The sequence below is a fragment of the Anomaloglossus baeobatrachus genome, chromosome 9, assembly GCF_048569485.1.
Source record: "Anomaloglossus baeobatrachus isolate aAnoBae1 chromosome 9, aAnoBae1.hap1, whole genome shotgun sequence".
Lineage (NCBI taxonomy): Eukaryota > Metazoa > Chordata > Amphibia > Anura > Aromobatidae > Anomaloglossus > Anomaloglossus baeobatrachus.
Window position 1 is genome coordinate 40,796,691 of NC_134361.1, and position 13,138 is coordinate 40,809,828.

The 13,138-nt window shown below is 44.2% G+C and overlaps 1 protein-coding gene across 1 annotated transcript in view; it reads right to left on the reverse strand.

Annotated features, from left to right (window-relative positions):
• Window positions 1-2,170: 2,170 nt before the first annotated feature.
• The window catches only part of LOC142251112 (cytochrome P450 2F2-like), an 11,462-nt gene continuing 494 nt past the window's right edge, over window positions 2,171-13,138 (reverse strand). The window contains 6 exon segments of the mRNA XM_075323629.1: window positions 2,171-2,386; window positions 5,017-5,142; window positions 5,145-5,157; window positions 5,249-5,433; window positions 8,263-8,425; window positions 11,176-11,353. Coding sequence (XP_075179744.1) covers window positions 2,190-2,386; window positions 5,017-5,142; window positions 5,145-5,157; window positions 5,249-5,433; window positions 8,263-8,425; window positions 11,176-11,352 — 861 coding nt within the window. The 5' untranslated portion in view covers window position 11,353 and the 3' untranslated portion in view covers window positions 2,171-2,189.

A 13,138-nucleotide genomic window follows, 5' to 3' on the forward strand; every position in this document is an offset into this window, starting at 1 on the left:
AGACTTGTTTGGGCTAAAGAACACAAGGTATGGACATTAGACCAGTGGAAATCTGTGCTTTGGTCTGATGAGTCCAAATTTGAGAGCTTTGGATCCCACCACCGTGTCTTTGTAGAAAAGGTGAACGGATGGACTCTACATGGCTAGTTCCCACCGTGAAGCATGGAGCAGGAGGTGTGATGGTGTGGGGTTGCTTTGCTGGTGACACTGTTGGGGATTTACTCAAAATTGAAGGCCTACAGAACCAGCATGGCTACCACAGCATCTTGCAGCGGCATGCTATTCATCCAGTTTGCGTTTAGTTGGACCATCATTTATTTTTCGACAGGACAATGACCCCAAACACACCTCCAGGCTGTGTAAGGGCTATTTGACTAAGAAGGAGAGTGATGGGGTGCTACGCCAGATGACCTGGTCTCCACAGTCACCAGACCTGAACCCAATCGAGATGGTTTGGGGTGAGCAGAGTGAAGGCAAAAGGGCCAACAAGTGCTAAGCATCTCTGGGAACTCCTTCAAGACTGTTGGAAAACCATTTCCGGTGACTACTTCTTGAGGCTCATCAAGAGAATGCCAAGAGTGTGCAAAGCAGTAATGAAAGCAAAAGGTAGCTTTATGGCTTGTACTATTATAGTAGACAGTATTATTTATTTTCAGCTGTGGCAGTCTCACTACCCTTTATAGACTTTTAATTTACTTTGGGCATTATATCCCTTCTAATCGGTGTGAGTTAATTAATTTTTGGTTCTAAATTTTTACTGTCTACTATATTTATACCACTATTTTTATAACTTGTACTTGCCTTTAATTATTTTTACATTATTTTTATATTCATGGGAAAGTGCAATATTTTTGTAATCTTCGTTTCGGGCTTTTATCCTCAACAAGCTATACCATTGCCCTATTTCATCTATTTGTGCATTGTGCAATACTTTTTCATATGGCCTTTTTGCTTTTAGCATCTTCTTTTGGCCCTCATGATCTATTCAATTACTTTTGTGCACATCTTGAATACATTACAATACATTATTTGTACAGTTTATGTGATACACACATGTAATAAGTGGAGTGGTTAATGGAAGGATTGTTCATTGGCAAAAATCCCCCCCAAATGGTCATTTCTCACAAAACTCCAATTCTATCTGACATACTTTTATTTTATACCCTATTTTGGGCAGGTGCTTACATGACCTTACTGCAGGCTTAAGGCATTTATTTGATGAGATGAAACATAATACTAATAAGTTTCTGTTATTCAGTGGCGTAACTAGAGTCTGATGGGCCCCAATACGAGATTTGGACCTGGGCCTCTTCCCCCGCATGTTGGCCAGAGATATGGGCCCTTGTAGCTTTCTAAATCCTATAAAGACATACGAGTTACCACCAGTCCCTCTACAGTAAGTAGTAATGTTCCCATCCTGTACTAATGTCCCTCATCCCAGGCCTCTACCTGGTAAATATGTCCTCCATGCTGGTATATATGTCTCTAATCCTAGGCTGTATGCTGGTAAATATGTCCCCCATCATGGCATATATGTCTCCCACCCTGTGCCCATCCTAGTATGCATGTTCCCATCCTGGTATATATATGTCCCCAATCATGGGCCGATCCTGATATATATGTCTCCATCCTGGTATATATGTCCCCATTCCTGGGTCCATCCTGGTATATATGTCCCCAATCCTGGGCCCATCCTAGCATATATGTCCCTTATCCTGACATATATTTTCCCCATCCTGGTATATATATTCTCATACTGGGCCCATCCGGGAATGTATGTCTCCCTTCCCAGTATATATGTCCTCATCCTAGTACTTATGACCCCAATCCTTATCCCATCTTGGTACATATGTCCCCAATCCTCGACCCATCCTGGTATATATGTTCCCTGTCCTGGTATATATGTCCCCATACTGGTATATATGTCCCCTATCCAGAGGCAGACATAGCATTGGTGCAAGAGGGGCCCAAGTGGTAAGGATATTCATTTCTACTTCCAAAGTAGGTGGAATTGTGCATTTTGATTAGTTATTATGCTGCAAATGGCTCATATACTGTTCTTGTACAGGGGTAATCATTTGTCTGTGTCCAATATTGCCCCATATATATGACTTAGTTGCTTCCCGCGTTTATAAACGTTTTCCTAATCATAGTCTCTCACAGACAGATATATGCGTTATATCATTTTATTATTCTTGAGAACATGTCCGGGGTATAAGACATATCTTATAGAAAGGAGGAATATGTCCAAGCCCACTTCCCAACGAAGCCACAGAGATCTTTTCAGGGGGCACTGGTGACTTGATTGAGAAGTTCTGCAGAATTGTAGTGAGAAAAATGAAAAGCTCCATATTGGCCAAGCTCTTCTCTGGGCAAATTCTCTTACCTGGAAAGAAACATCAGTGAATAGACAAAGATCAATTATATGAATATTGATTTTAATAGGTGACATGTACAACCATACTTGTGGGGCTGTCCAACAATTCCTCAAGTGAAAGCTGAGCACCGATTCAGCAGATGCGCGGCAATGAGCTACACGCCAGCATATCCTCATGGAATATCACTATTGTGTGTGGTCTCTTTATGCACTGAACTCTGGGACCCCACCAAATCCTGAGAATGAATGGGCACCACTGATTTAGGGTTGCATCTCCTTCTAGTGACCAGGGAAACAGTAGCCAGTCTTACGTCAATAGGGGCATGCTGCAATTCTCTGCACGGTGGGTGGCTGCTATATAAGGAAAAATAGCTAAGGGGACACAATGTGCAAAACAAGTAGAAGTACAAGTAGAAACCTTACCCTGAGGACATAGTGCTAATTCAATGATTAGACATTCATTTTCTAGATTGACAGTGGTCCAAGAAGTCAGATCCTCACCGATTACAAATTTACGACACATCCAAACAATTACTATTCTATTGGACGACAAATAAACTTTAATGGGGAACACTTTTTACAACATATACTTTGAAGTTCTAAGAAAAGTTGATTCTGAATTATTTGGCCCGACAGTAGCCACATTCTAGATAGACTAGATAGTTGCCACCAAGAACCCATTGGAAAAATATTGATCTTTGCAGCTCTTTATGTAGGAAAGTGCTTTCGGAAAAACGTTAGGGTATGTACATTTCCCTGCTTAATTGTAAAGTGCTGCGGAATAAAATTATTATTGTTATTATTATATTATGTGTGCACTTAGCCTAAGGCCCCCTTCACACGTCCGTGAGTCCGGTACGTATGACGTACCAGAGACAACGGACATACACAGACCCATTAAAATCAATGGGTCTGTGCACACATCCGTGGTGTCTCACTGGTGTGTATCCGTGTGGCGCTCAAGCATGTCCGTGTGTTCCGCATGGAGACAAGTCCGCTTTTCTCTGGCAGCACTGATGTCATACAGCCCGCACATGTGTCTTTGAAATAAAATTATTTTCTATACTTATCTGTCTCCAGCGCTGCTGTCTTCGGCACTGCTGTCACTTGCTTCCAGGTCCGCTCATTATGCTCATTGCATATTTATTGTACCGCAGACCCAAAATCAGCAGTGCCGGAGACAACAGCGTCCGGGATAGGTGAATAAAAAGTTCCTGCTCTCAATATGCAATCACGGATAGCACACGGTGAAGACACGTGTGCGTGTGCCAAAATCACGGCACACGGATGGCCATACGCACCTTCAATACGTCCGTGCAAAACATGTGTTTCTATCACAGACGTGTGAAGGGGGCCTTAGGCTACTTTCACACTTCAGTCGTTTCAAATCCGCCAGGTCCGTCATTGCGACTGAACAACGGATCCGTTGTTTTTTAGCTGTCAACAGATGCAACGGATGAGTTAATTCACAGGATTCCGTTCACTGGAATCCTGTGAAAAAATTAATCCGTTGCGTCCGTTACATCCATTGTGCATCCGTTTTACGACAGATCCGTCGTGATCCATTTGTTTTTGGGACAGCCCAATGGGCGTGCCAGACATGCTCAGTAGAACATGATGGAATCCAGCACTGGATTCCATCGTGTGACGCATTACGGCGGAATCCAGCACCATAGACAGCCATTATAGCTCTTGACGGATTGCAACAGAATCCTGCACAGTGCGTTTTTTTGACGCTCCAAAAAACGTTACAGTGTCAGTTCCTTCCGCTCGACGGTCAGTCATTCCACGACTGATCTGTCGCGCGACGGATGCAACGCAAGGCCATCAGTCACAAATCGTCATTAATACAAGTCTATGGGGAAAAAACTTAATTTTTCCCTTAGACGTATTTTCTCAAGGCAACGGATTGTGACTGATGGAAAAAGACTGAAGTGTGAAAGTAGCCTTAGGCCCCCTTCACATGCACGTGAAAAAAACGAACCGTTTTTTCATGTACGTATTAAAGGGGGGGTTTGCTCCCCGTGTGCCGTGTTTGTAGCACATGCGTGTTCTCCGTGTGTTATACGTAATAACACACGGAGAACGGATAGTCCCGCCTTACCTGATTCTTCTGGAGCTGTCTGTGGTTCTGAATGACAGTGTCCGGCACAGGCCACGACCCACTGATGCTGTTTCCGGCCCCCAGTGAAGAAGATGCGTTGTTTAAATTCACTGGTGGTTGGATGCAGGTGACAGCCACGTCAGAGACTTTAGGGCTGGTGTAGGTGAGTATGTGTTTTTTTTACTTCTAAAATGACACGTGTGTTTCTCCAGCGCGTGTCACGTGGGCCCGCATCCACACTACATCCATGTGGTACGTGTGCGTGACACCCGTGCTGCTGGAGAAAAACGGACATGCCTCCGTATGGAGCACACGGGCTCATGTGTGCTCCACACGGAGGCACGGGCCAATGGCTGAACACGTGCATGCACATATACCCATTGATTTTAATGGGTATACGTGTGCCCGTGTCTCCGGTACATGCGGAAACAGACCTAGCACGTACCGGAGACACGTGCGTGTGAAGGGGGCCTTAGGGAAAGTCAAGTTTACAGTAAAGTGAACAAAAAAGAATCTTGTTTAATTTTATCCTCACCCACAGAAAATGGCATCAGGGACTCCTTCTTTATAAGTTTCCCATTTTCATCCAAAAAGTTTTTGGGGTCAAAGTTTTCAGGATTATTGAACTGTGTGATGTCATTGTGTACACCAGTAAGAACGGGGTGAAAACTGTTCCCTGTGGTTTGGAAAATAGATAAAAAGCATTTTAGAAAAACTTTTATATATCCTCATTTTTGATCATTTTAATTTTTTAAGTCTAATTTCACCTTTTTAAATGTATAATTGCGAATCTCAGTATCCACGGTCAATTCATGGGGAAGAGCCAATGGTACCACATCACTAAATCTCTGGACCTCATAGATGAATGCTTCCGTGTACGGCATATTGAATCTGTCCTCATAACTTGGTGGACGTTGGCCAATTACATCGTCTATCTCATTGTAGACCTTTTCTGTGGCAAAAAAACAAAACAAAAATTGTTTTTAGTTTTTTTTGTTATACTAAATAGGTATGACGCCCTGGACTAGCCAGGTAGTCACAGGTAGGCCCTATATAATTCATGTTTATTACCCTATTTCTTACAAAAATGTTCATTAAAACATACCATCTGCATAATTAATATTAATATTTTCTGGCGATTGACTAGTGTGAATTCTCCCCTTATGCCCCTGTGCAGGACCAGACATAAACAAAGATTGGGGCTGGACTGTGGGGCACGACTGTGGGTAGGGTCTTGGTCTTTGCTGTGACCTATTTGCTGCCTCTGGTATCTGTATCTTCCTCCTGTTTTATATTTAACTATATATATATATTTCACTGGCACCATCTTTCCGCAGACGGTACTTGCACAGATTTTTCTCCCGGTGGGCATCAGCAAAATTACGCCAGTGGCAGCGCATGTGCAGATTGAGATCTCGCTTCAGCATTGAGGAAAGCTCTAAACCTGTGCATGCGGCACCACCAGCGCCATTTTCCTGAAGACTGCTAGAAGGTCAATATGTCCAAGTGCGGCTAGGAAGGTGCCGGAACAAAATTTAAAACAGGTGGAACATACAGACAGCAGAGGGTGCAGAGCGGCCGGAGCAGAGACGAAGATGCTTCCCACAGTCCCGCCCCAATGCACCAAAAAGTTTACAAAGGCAAAACTTTTAATGATGATTGAACAACCACCAGGATGCGGACTTCTTCACTTAAAATACCTATTGAATGAGTATAACAGCGCCAATATGGTCATACCTTCATTTTACCATTCGTAATCCTGATGACAGGTTCCCTGTAAATAACACATTTTTTAACGAGAGGGTTTCTTGTTTTGGAGGACCCCTCACACCTGATCATTGTATAAACAACACATTAATTAAATAAGAATCGTGTAATGCTTCATAGTTCCTGTGGTGGCGCTGTAGGAAAAGTGAATACTCGCTATCTGGTTTCAACACAGTCATTACATCTGATGGCTGAGGTTGCAAGCAGTGAGATATTCTGTGATAAGATTCCCTGTGGAGGCTTTTAAAGCGCACCAATGACCAGGATTTTCCTATATAAACTTAAGCCAGTGCTATACTGGCACTATCATACTGATTCTATACATACCTGTAGTTGTTACATTGGATGTATAGTTTTTGAAATACAGGCAAGTAAAGTTATAGAAATGTACAGCGTTTTGATTGGCAGCAGCTGCCGAATAGCTGATATGTGGGTGGGGTTTTGCTATCTATTCCCACCCCTGTCTGCTGCCTGGCCTCTGTAGATTCTAGACTGTATGGGCTTCTTCCATGATAGGGGTGTGTTAAAGATGCAACCCATACAGCCTAACATGTACAGAGGTCGGGGAGACAGACAGGGGCAGAAGTAGATAGCAAAATCCCACCCAAATATTAGCTATTTGGCAGCTGCTGCTAATCTTAAAAAGATGTACACCTCTGTAACTTTAGTTAACAGTTCGGATGTATAGGTTTTGAAATACAGGCAACTAAAGGTATGTATAGAACCATCCTGATAGTGCCAGTATAGCACTGGCTTTAGGTAATATAGGAAAATCCTGGTGATTGGCTCCCTTTTACTAAGCTTTAAGTGTATGTGGCGCCCTGGACTAGCCCCACCCACTGAGGAGTTCACAGTCCTGGAGGCGGGAAAAGGAAGAGAGATCAGTTAGGGAAGTCAAAGTGAGAGGAGTGAAGTAGGAGTAGAGAAGCAAACTGACTGTGTCCAGGTACGTGGCCCGGGCACCGAGAGCAAGGTTGGCAGACGGTGGTGGCCGTCTGCAGGAGAGGCAGATCAACGCGGAACCGTAGGACAGGGGACGGGCGGTGGCCCGCCGGTACCGAACCGGGGAGCGAAGTGAAGCCAGCACAAACCGGCAGGGCCTGCGGACCCCGACCGGGCTTGGAGTCGCCGTTAAACAGGTCAAATCTGTTAGTGACCGGAACCCCAGGGGTTTCCAAACAGCCAAGACCCGATTGAAGGCAACCGTCCAACCAGCACAAGCGAAATACAGCTACCACCACAGCTAGAGTTCCCAGGGCCAGAACCTGCGGGCAAAAGGGCTCCTCTGGCCCATACACACGCTGGGGAGCGGGTTACCGATGGGAAGCCATCGGGACCGAAGATACACAAAAGGTGCAGGGAAAGGCAGCCACCACCAACCGTCCAGGAGAAACCACAGCAGCCGGCTGCGGGACCCGTCCATCCAGCCGTTTGTTTTACCAGAGACTTTGCATCCATTTGTGGCTGAGTGAGTATAACTGTGCCGTTCGACACCGCGCTGCGCAGTCCAAGCGACCCTGCACCTGGCCCGACCTGGCCTCCTCGTCACCTCACCGGGCCCCGGGACCACCAACCCCCCTACCCACGGAGGGGAGAGAAACATCCCAGCTGCTCCCTGCCATCGCTCCCGGGATCCCCGTCAACAGCAGCGGTGGTGCCCCAACCTCACCACAAACCGTGGGCGGCGTCACGGACTAAATCCCCCAAACCACACTACCCCCTTTCACTCACGGGCGAGGAGCGCCGCTCGAGTCCCCGGATCCGGCCCACCGCTCGAGCCACCGAGCAGCAGCGGCAGCCGCAGTGCCGGACCCGAGCGTGGTGAGCGCAGCGCCCTCCCCGCCCGTGACATGTACAACCCCTTCAAATGCAGGTTATTGGTAAGGTCCATAATTATTTTTATTTAACCATCTTGGATTCTCAAAAGGAAAAATGTGGTACAACATCCAACAAGTGTGAATAAATATTACAACAGGACCAAACACTGATAAACGATATCTGACTCAATACCCACCTTCTCCTTTTGTAAAGTCGTAGAATAAAGGATAATAGGCTCGACCACTGAACTCTTCTGCTTTGTCTATGAGAGTTTCTTTGAGGGCTTTATAACTACATAACATGATAACTGGTTGGGTCCCCTCATATACAGTAAATATGTCACCATATTTTTTCGACAACTAGGAGAAAACAGAATTAGTTTAACATCAACATGACAAGTTTTGATCTGATTGGTTACTTTGATAATGTTCCATTCATGACTAAAGGAAATTCTAAAATTCTCCTTGACTAGTCAAACTTAGTGAAGATGGGACTCAAGTAATCTTCAAAACCAAGGTCTGACTTTCTGTGTGGATGTACATATAAGAAAGATTCAAAAAGCCGAAATATCTTTGTTATGCTCACTGGTGCAAGCGGGAATGGACCCACAGGGCCTTAGCACCAGATCAAACCTAAGGGATGTTACTAAGCGACTACCTCATCTTCACTAGAGCGTCTGATTCGGAGGATAGGCTTGTTCTGGAAGGTAGCCACTAGGTGCTTCTCAGGGAGACACAATACAATGACAGCTGAGCTGACCCCAAGGGTATGGAATACCTTTACGGGCAGAGATGCAGGTGGGGATGGTCTCTGGGGCAGACAGATGTAGCTAGGACAGCTGATACAGACTGGACAGCTGGGACCGACAGGGAGGTAGGATTCGGCTGATATGGCAGGTGTAGCTGTAGCTAGAACAACAGCAGGTTCGGCTACAGCTAGTACAGTGGGTACAGTAGGTAAAGCGAGTATGGTAGATACAAAAGGTGCAGTAGTTCCAGCAGATTCTAGGATACAGACATGTGTTAGTAAACACAGTTTAAGGTACAGCACATGGGAACAGAACCTAACAACAAGCAACATGTACAGTGCCTACAAGTAGTCTTCAACCCCCTGCAGATTTAGAAGGTTTGATAAGATGCAAATAAGTTAGAGCCTGCAAACTTCAAACAAGAGCAGGATTTATTAACAGATGCATAAATCTTACAAACCAACAAGTTATGTTGCTCAGTTAAATTTTAATACATTTTCAACATAAAAGTGTGGGTCAATTATTATTCAACCCCTAGGTTTAATATTTTGTGGAATAACCCTTGTTTGCAATTACAGCTAATAATCGTCTTTTATAAGACCTGATCAGGCCGGCACAGGTCTCTGGAGTTATCTTGGCCCACTCCTCCATGCAGATCTTCTCCAAGTTATCTAGGTTCTTTGGGTGTCTCATGTGGACTTTAATCTTGAGCTCCTTCCACAAGTTTTCAATTGGGTTATGGTCAGGAGACTGACTAGGCCACTGCAACACCTTGATTTTTTCCCTCTTGAACCAGGCCTTGGTTTTCTTGCCTGTGTGCTTTGGGTCGTTGTCTTGTTGGAAGATGAAATGACGACCCATCTTAAGATCCTTGATGGAGGAGCGGAGGTTCTTGGCCAAAATCTCCAGGTAGGCCGTGCTATCCATCTTCCCATGGATGCAGATCAGATGGCCAGGCCCCTTGGCTGAGAAACAGCCCCACAGCATGATGCTGCCACCACCATGCTTGACTGTAGGGATGGTATTCTTGGGGTCGTTTGCAGTGCCATCCAGTCTCCAAACGTCACGTGTGTGGTTGGCACCAAAGATCTCGATCTTGGTCTCATCAGAACAGAGAACCTTGAACCAGTCTGTCTCAGAGTCCTCTAAGTGATCATGAGCAAACTGTAGAAGAGCCTTGACATGACGCTTTGAAAGTAAAGGTACCTTACGGGCTCGTCTGGAACGGAGACCATTGCGGTGGAGTACGTTACTTATGGTATTGACTGAAACCAATGTCCCCACTGCCATGAGATCTTCCCGGAGCTTCTTCCTTGTTGTCCTTGGGTTAGCCTTGACTTTTCGGACAAGCCTGGCCTCGGCACGGGTGGAAACTTTCAAAGGCTGTCCAGGCCGTGGAAGGCTAACAGTAGTTCCATAAGCCTTCCACTTCCGGATGATGCTCCCAACAGTGGAGACAGGTAGGCCCAACTCCTTGGAAAGGGTTTTGTACCCCTTGCCAGCCTTGTGACCCTCCACGATCTTGTCTCTGATGGCCTTGGAATGCTCCTTTGTCTTTCCCATGTTGACCAAGTATAAGTGCTGTTCACAAGTTTGGGGAGGGTCTTAATTAGTCAGAAAAGGCTGGAAAAAGAGATAATTAATCCAAACATGTGAAGCTCATTGTTCTTTGTGCCTGAAATACTTCTTAATACTTTAGGGGAACCAAACAGAATTCTGGTGGTTTGAGGGGTTGAATAATAAATGACCCTCTGAATAAACGTTTCACAATTTAAAAAAAAAAAAAAAGAAAAAAGAAATAACATTCTTTTTTGCTGCAGTGCATTTCACACTTCCAGGCTGATCTACAGTCCAAATGTCACAATGCCAAGTTATTTCCGAATGTGTAAACCTGCTAAATCTGCAGGGGGTTGAATACTACTTGTAGGCACTGTATATAAGAATAGACCACGTTGCCCAGGCATCTCCCATAGGAAGCGGATGCCTTGAATATCTAGTGCCATAGCCTGTGGCTGAGAGGCAATTCCGGGTTAGGGCATGCCATCCCTTTAAGAATATGTGCCCGTGCACCCTAAGCATGCTCCCAGGAGACCTGCGTGGCGAGCACAGGCCCTGGAAGCTGGCCGCAGGTATCGGGGACATGGGAGGGTAAGTGTGCTGGCGTCTCCTCTGAGAGGAGAGGGCAGGACAGTGTAGGGATGCCAGGTTGGTATAACAGTTTTATCAATAAATTGTGTGTCCCATTCAAGAGCCTCATGATAGCTTTGAGAATTACAGAAGTATCAACTTCATTCCTTTGTCAGCCAATTTTCATTACGAAGCCTTACTATATGCGGAGAGATTGCTTCCTTCTCTACTCACTTCCATGAGCGATTTCACAATATCACTGAAATTCATCAAGTGAAGAGTGCCAATGATGGGGAGAGGAGTCGGTCCAGGAGGCAACTTGGATTTCTCCAATAATATCTTTCTATAATTAGCCGACATGCTGGTAATGAGAATCACCAAGAGGACGGTAACTATTGTGTAGAAATCCATCCTGTGGACAGAAATTCAGATTTAGAATTTTTAAAGACACTCCTCATTGTGTCCACAACATTCATGAGCATAAATATGTCTGATCTGAAAAGACAGCACGAAGTTCGTTGGTCTCCAAATGCAGTTACAATGGACATAAGGAAGAAGAGTCTTCTAAGGCTCGTTAAAACTACCACAGCTCTAATCACCTACGTAGAAAGGCTTCAGTTCTTATTTTCTCCCCCTCAACACCAACAGTTATTTCCATGATCACTTTGTTAACGTCCTACAACTTCGTAGCACTTGTGGAATTGTGTTCCATGTGCAGGTTCCTATAGCCCATTGACCTGGTTTGGGCATCTTGAATGAATGGGTCTTACAGCAACTGCATGGTCTACCATTCTGGTAACTACGCTTTTTGGCTACCGTGATCTTTTTTGCCAAAAGGTCACAATTACGATCTAAGCAAGCACAACCATTAAATCCATTTAGTTCAGGGGTAACACTCTACACAAGAAGCCTCCATGTAAAAGAGACACCAGAATTAGGTGTTGTAGGTTCACAGGTGCTTTCAAAACCCAGTTTTACTTCAAACTATCCAAAATGCCATCCGTGGTTCACTTTAGTTAATCATTCACCGTATTATTTTATAACCTTTGTGTACAGCATGTCCACAAGTTTCATCACAGGTGACATGACTTTAAAGTCTAATATTTAGGGGTAAGGAAGACAGTGGTGTCACAAGGGAAGGCCTCGGTAAAGGAAAGGGTAATAATAAGTCCTATCACGAAGGAAATGGAGATACATTGAGTTAAAGGTATTATCATTGTGGACTACTTTCATATTGACGACTTTAGAATACGTTACGGTATCAATATCAGATGTGACACCACCATTAATTAGCGGGATATAAACAGCATACGGAACTTTTAGCTCTGGACACTGTCAACATCCAACATCCCATGGACTGGTAATGGTGCCGGGCGTTGGAACCCCACCAATCTGATATTGATGACCTACCAGGAAGATGAATCATCAATATCAAAGTAGTGGAAACCCCCTTTAAAGCTTTAAAGTGATCCTGTCCTTACATTCTTGCTTCCTGAAACAGAGGCAGAATGAATCAGAATGTTTTTGTTTTTTGGGTTTTTTTTTGTAATTTTATTAACTAAGTTATGTAAAGTTTACTTTTGGCAAATTGATCTATATTCTTTAAGAACCAGACAATTTTAAAAATATTTTGTCTTTACATTCTGGATTGTATAACTTTTTTTTATTTTCCTAACTTTCTTCTTGACTTAATGAGCCCCGGTTTTAGCAAAACAGGGTGTACTTTCTATTTTAGCATTTTGGAGCATGTCTACACAAGACTGCCCTGGAGATCTTTGTAAGTCCATGGCTTGGGGGTGAGAGCCCTTGCCATTATGATGCTTGGATTGTGCTTTTCTGCTCTGAAACTGGCAAAAGAACAACAGTGGCAATACTAACCTCCACTGCTACTTGGTCAGCGTAGGGTTTAATTACGGTACATTTTACACATTTTGTCAAAGGCAAATAGAGAAAAACTAACTGAAACCTTTTAAAACTTTACATTAATTATCCTTATTAAATGGATAACAATTAAAACCACCGCAAATAGGGAGATATTGTTCATATACCATTATTTGTATTGTCTCATAAGGACTAACTATAATATCCCTTTTAATTATCTCTCCTTAATAAGGTTTTTAAAACCTATCAACTCCTAGCCTCTTCAACATGTTTCACCATATCTGGCTTCTTCAGGGCCTCATTCCCTTGATGAAGC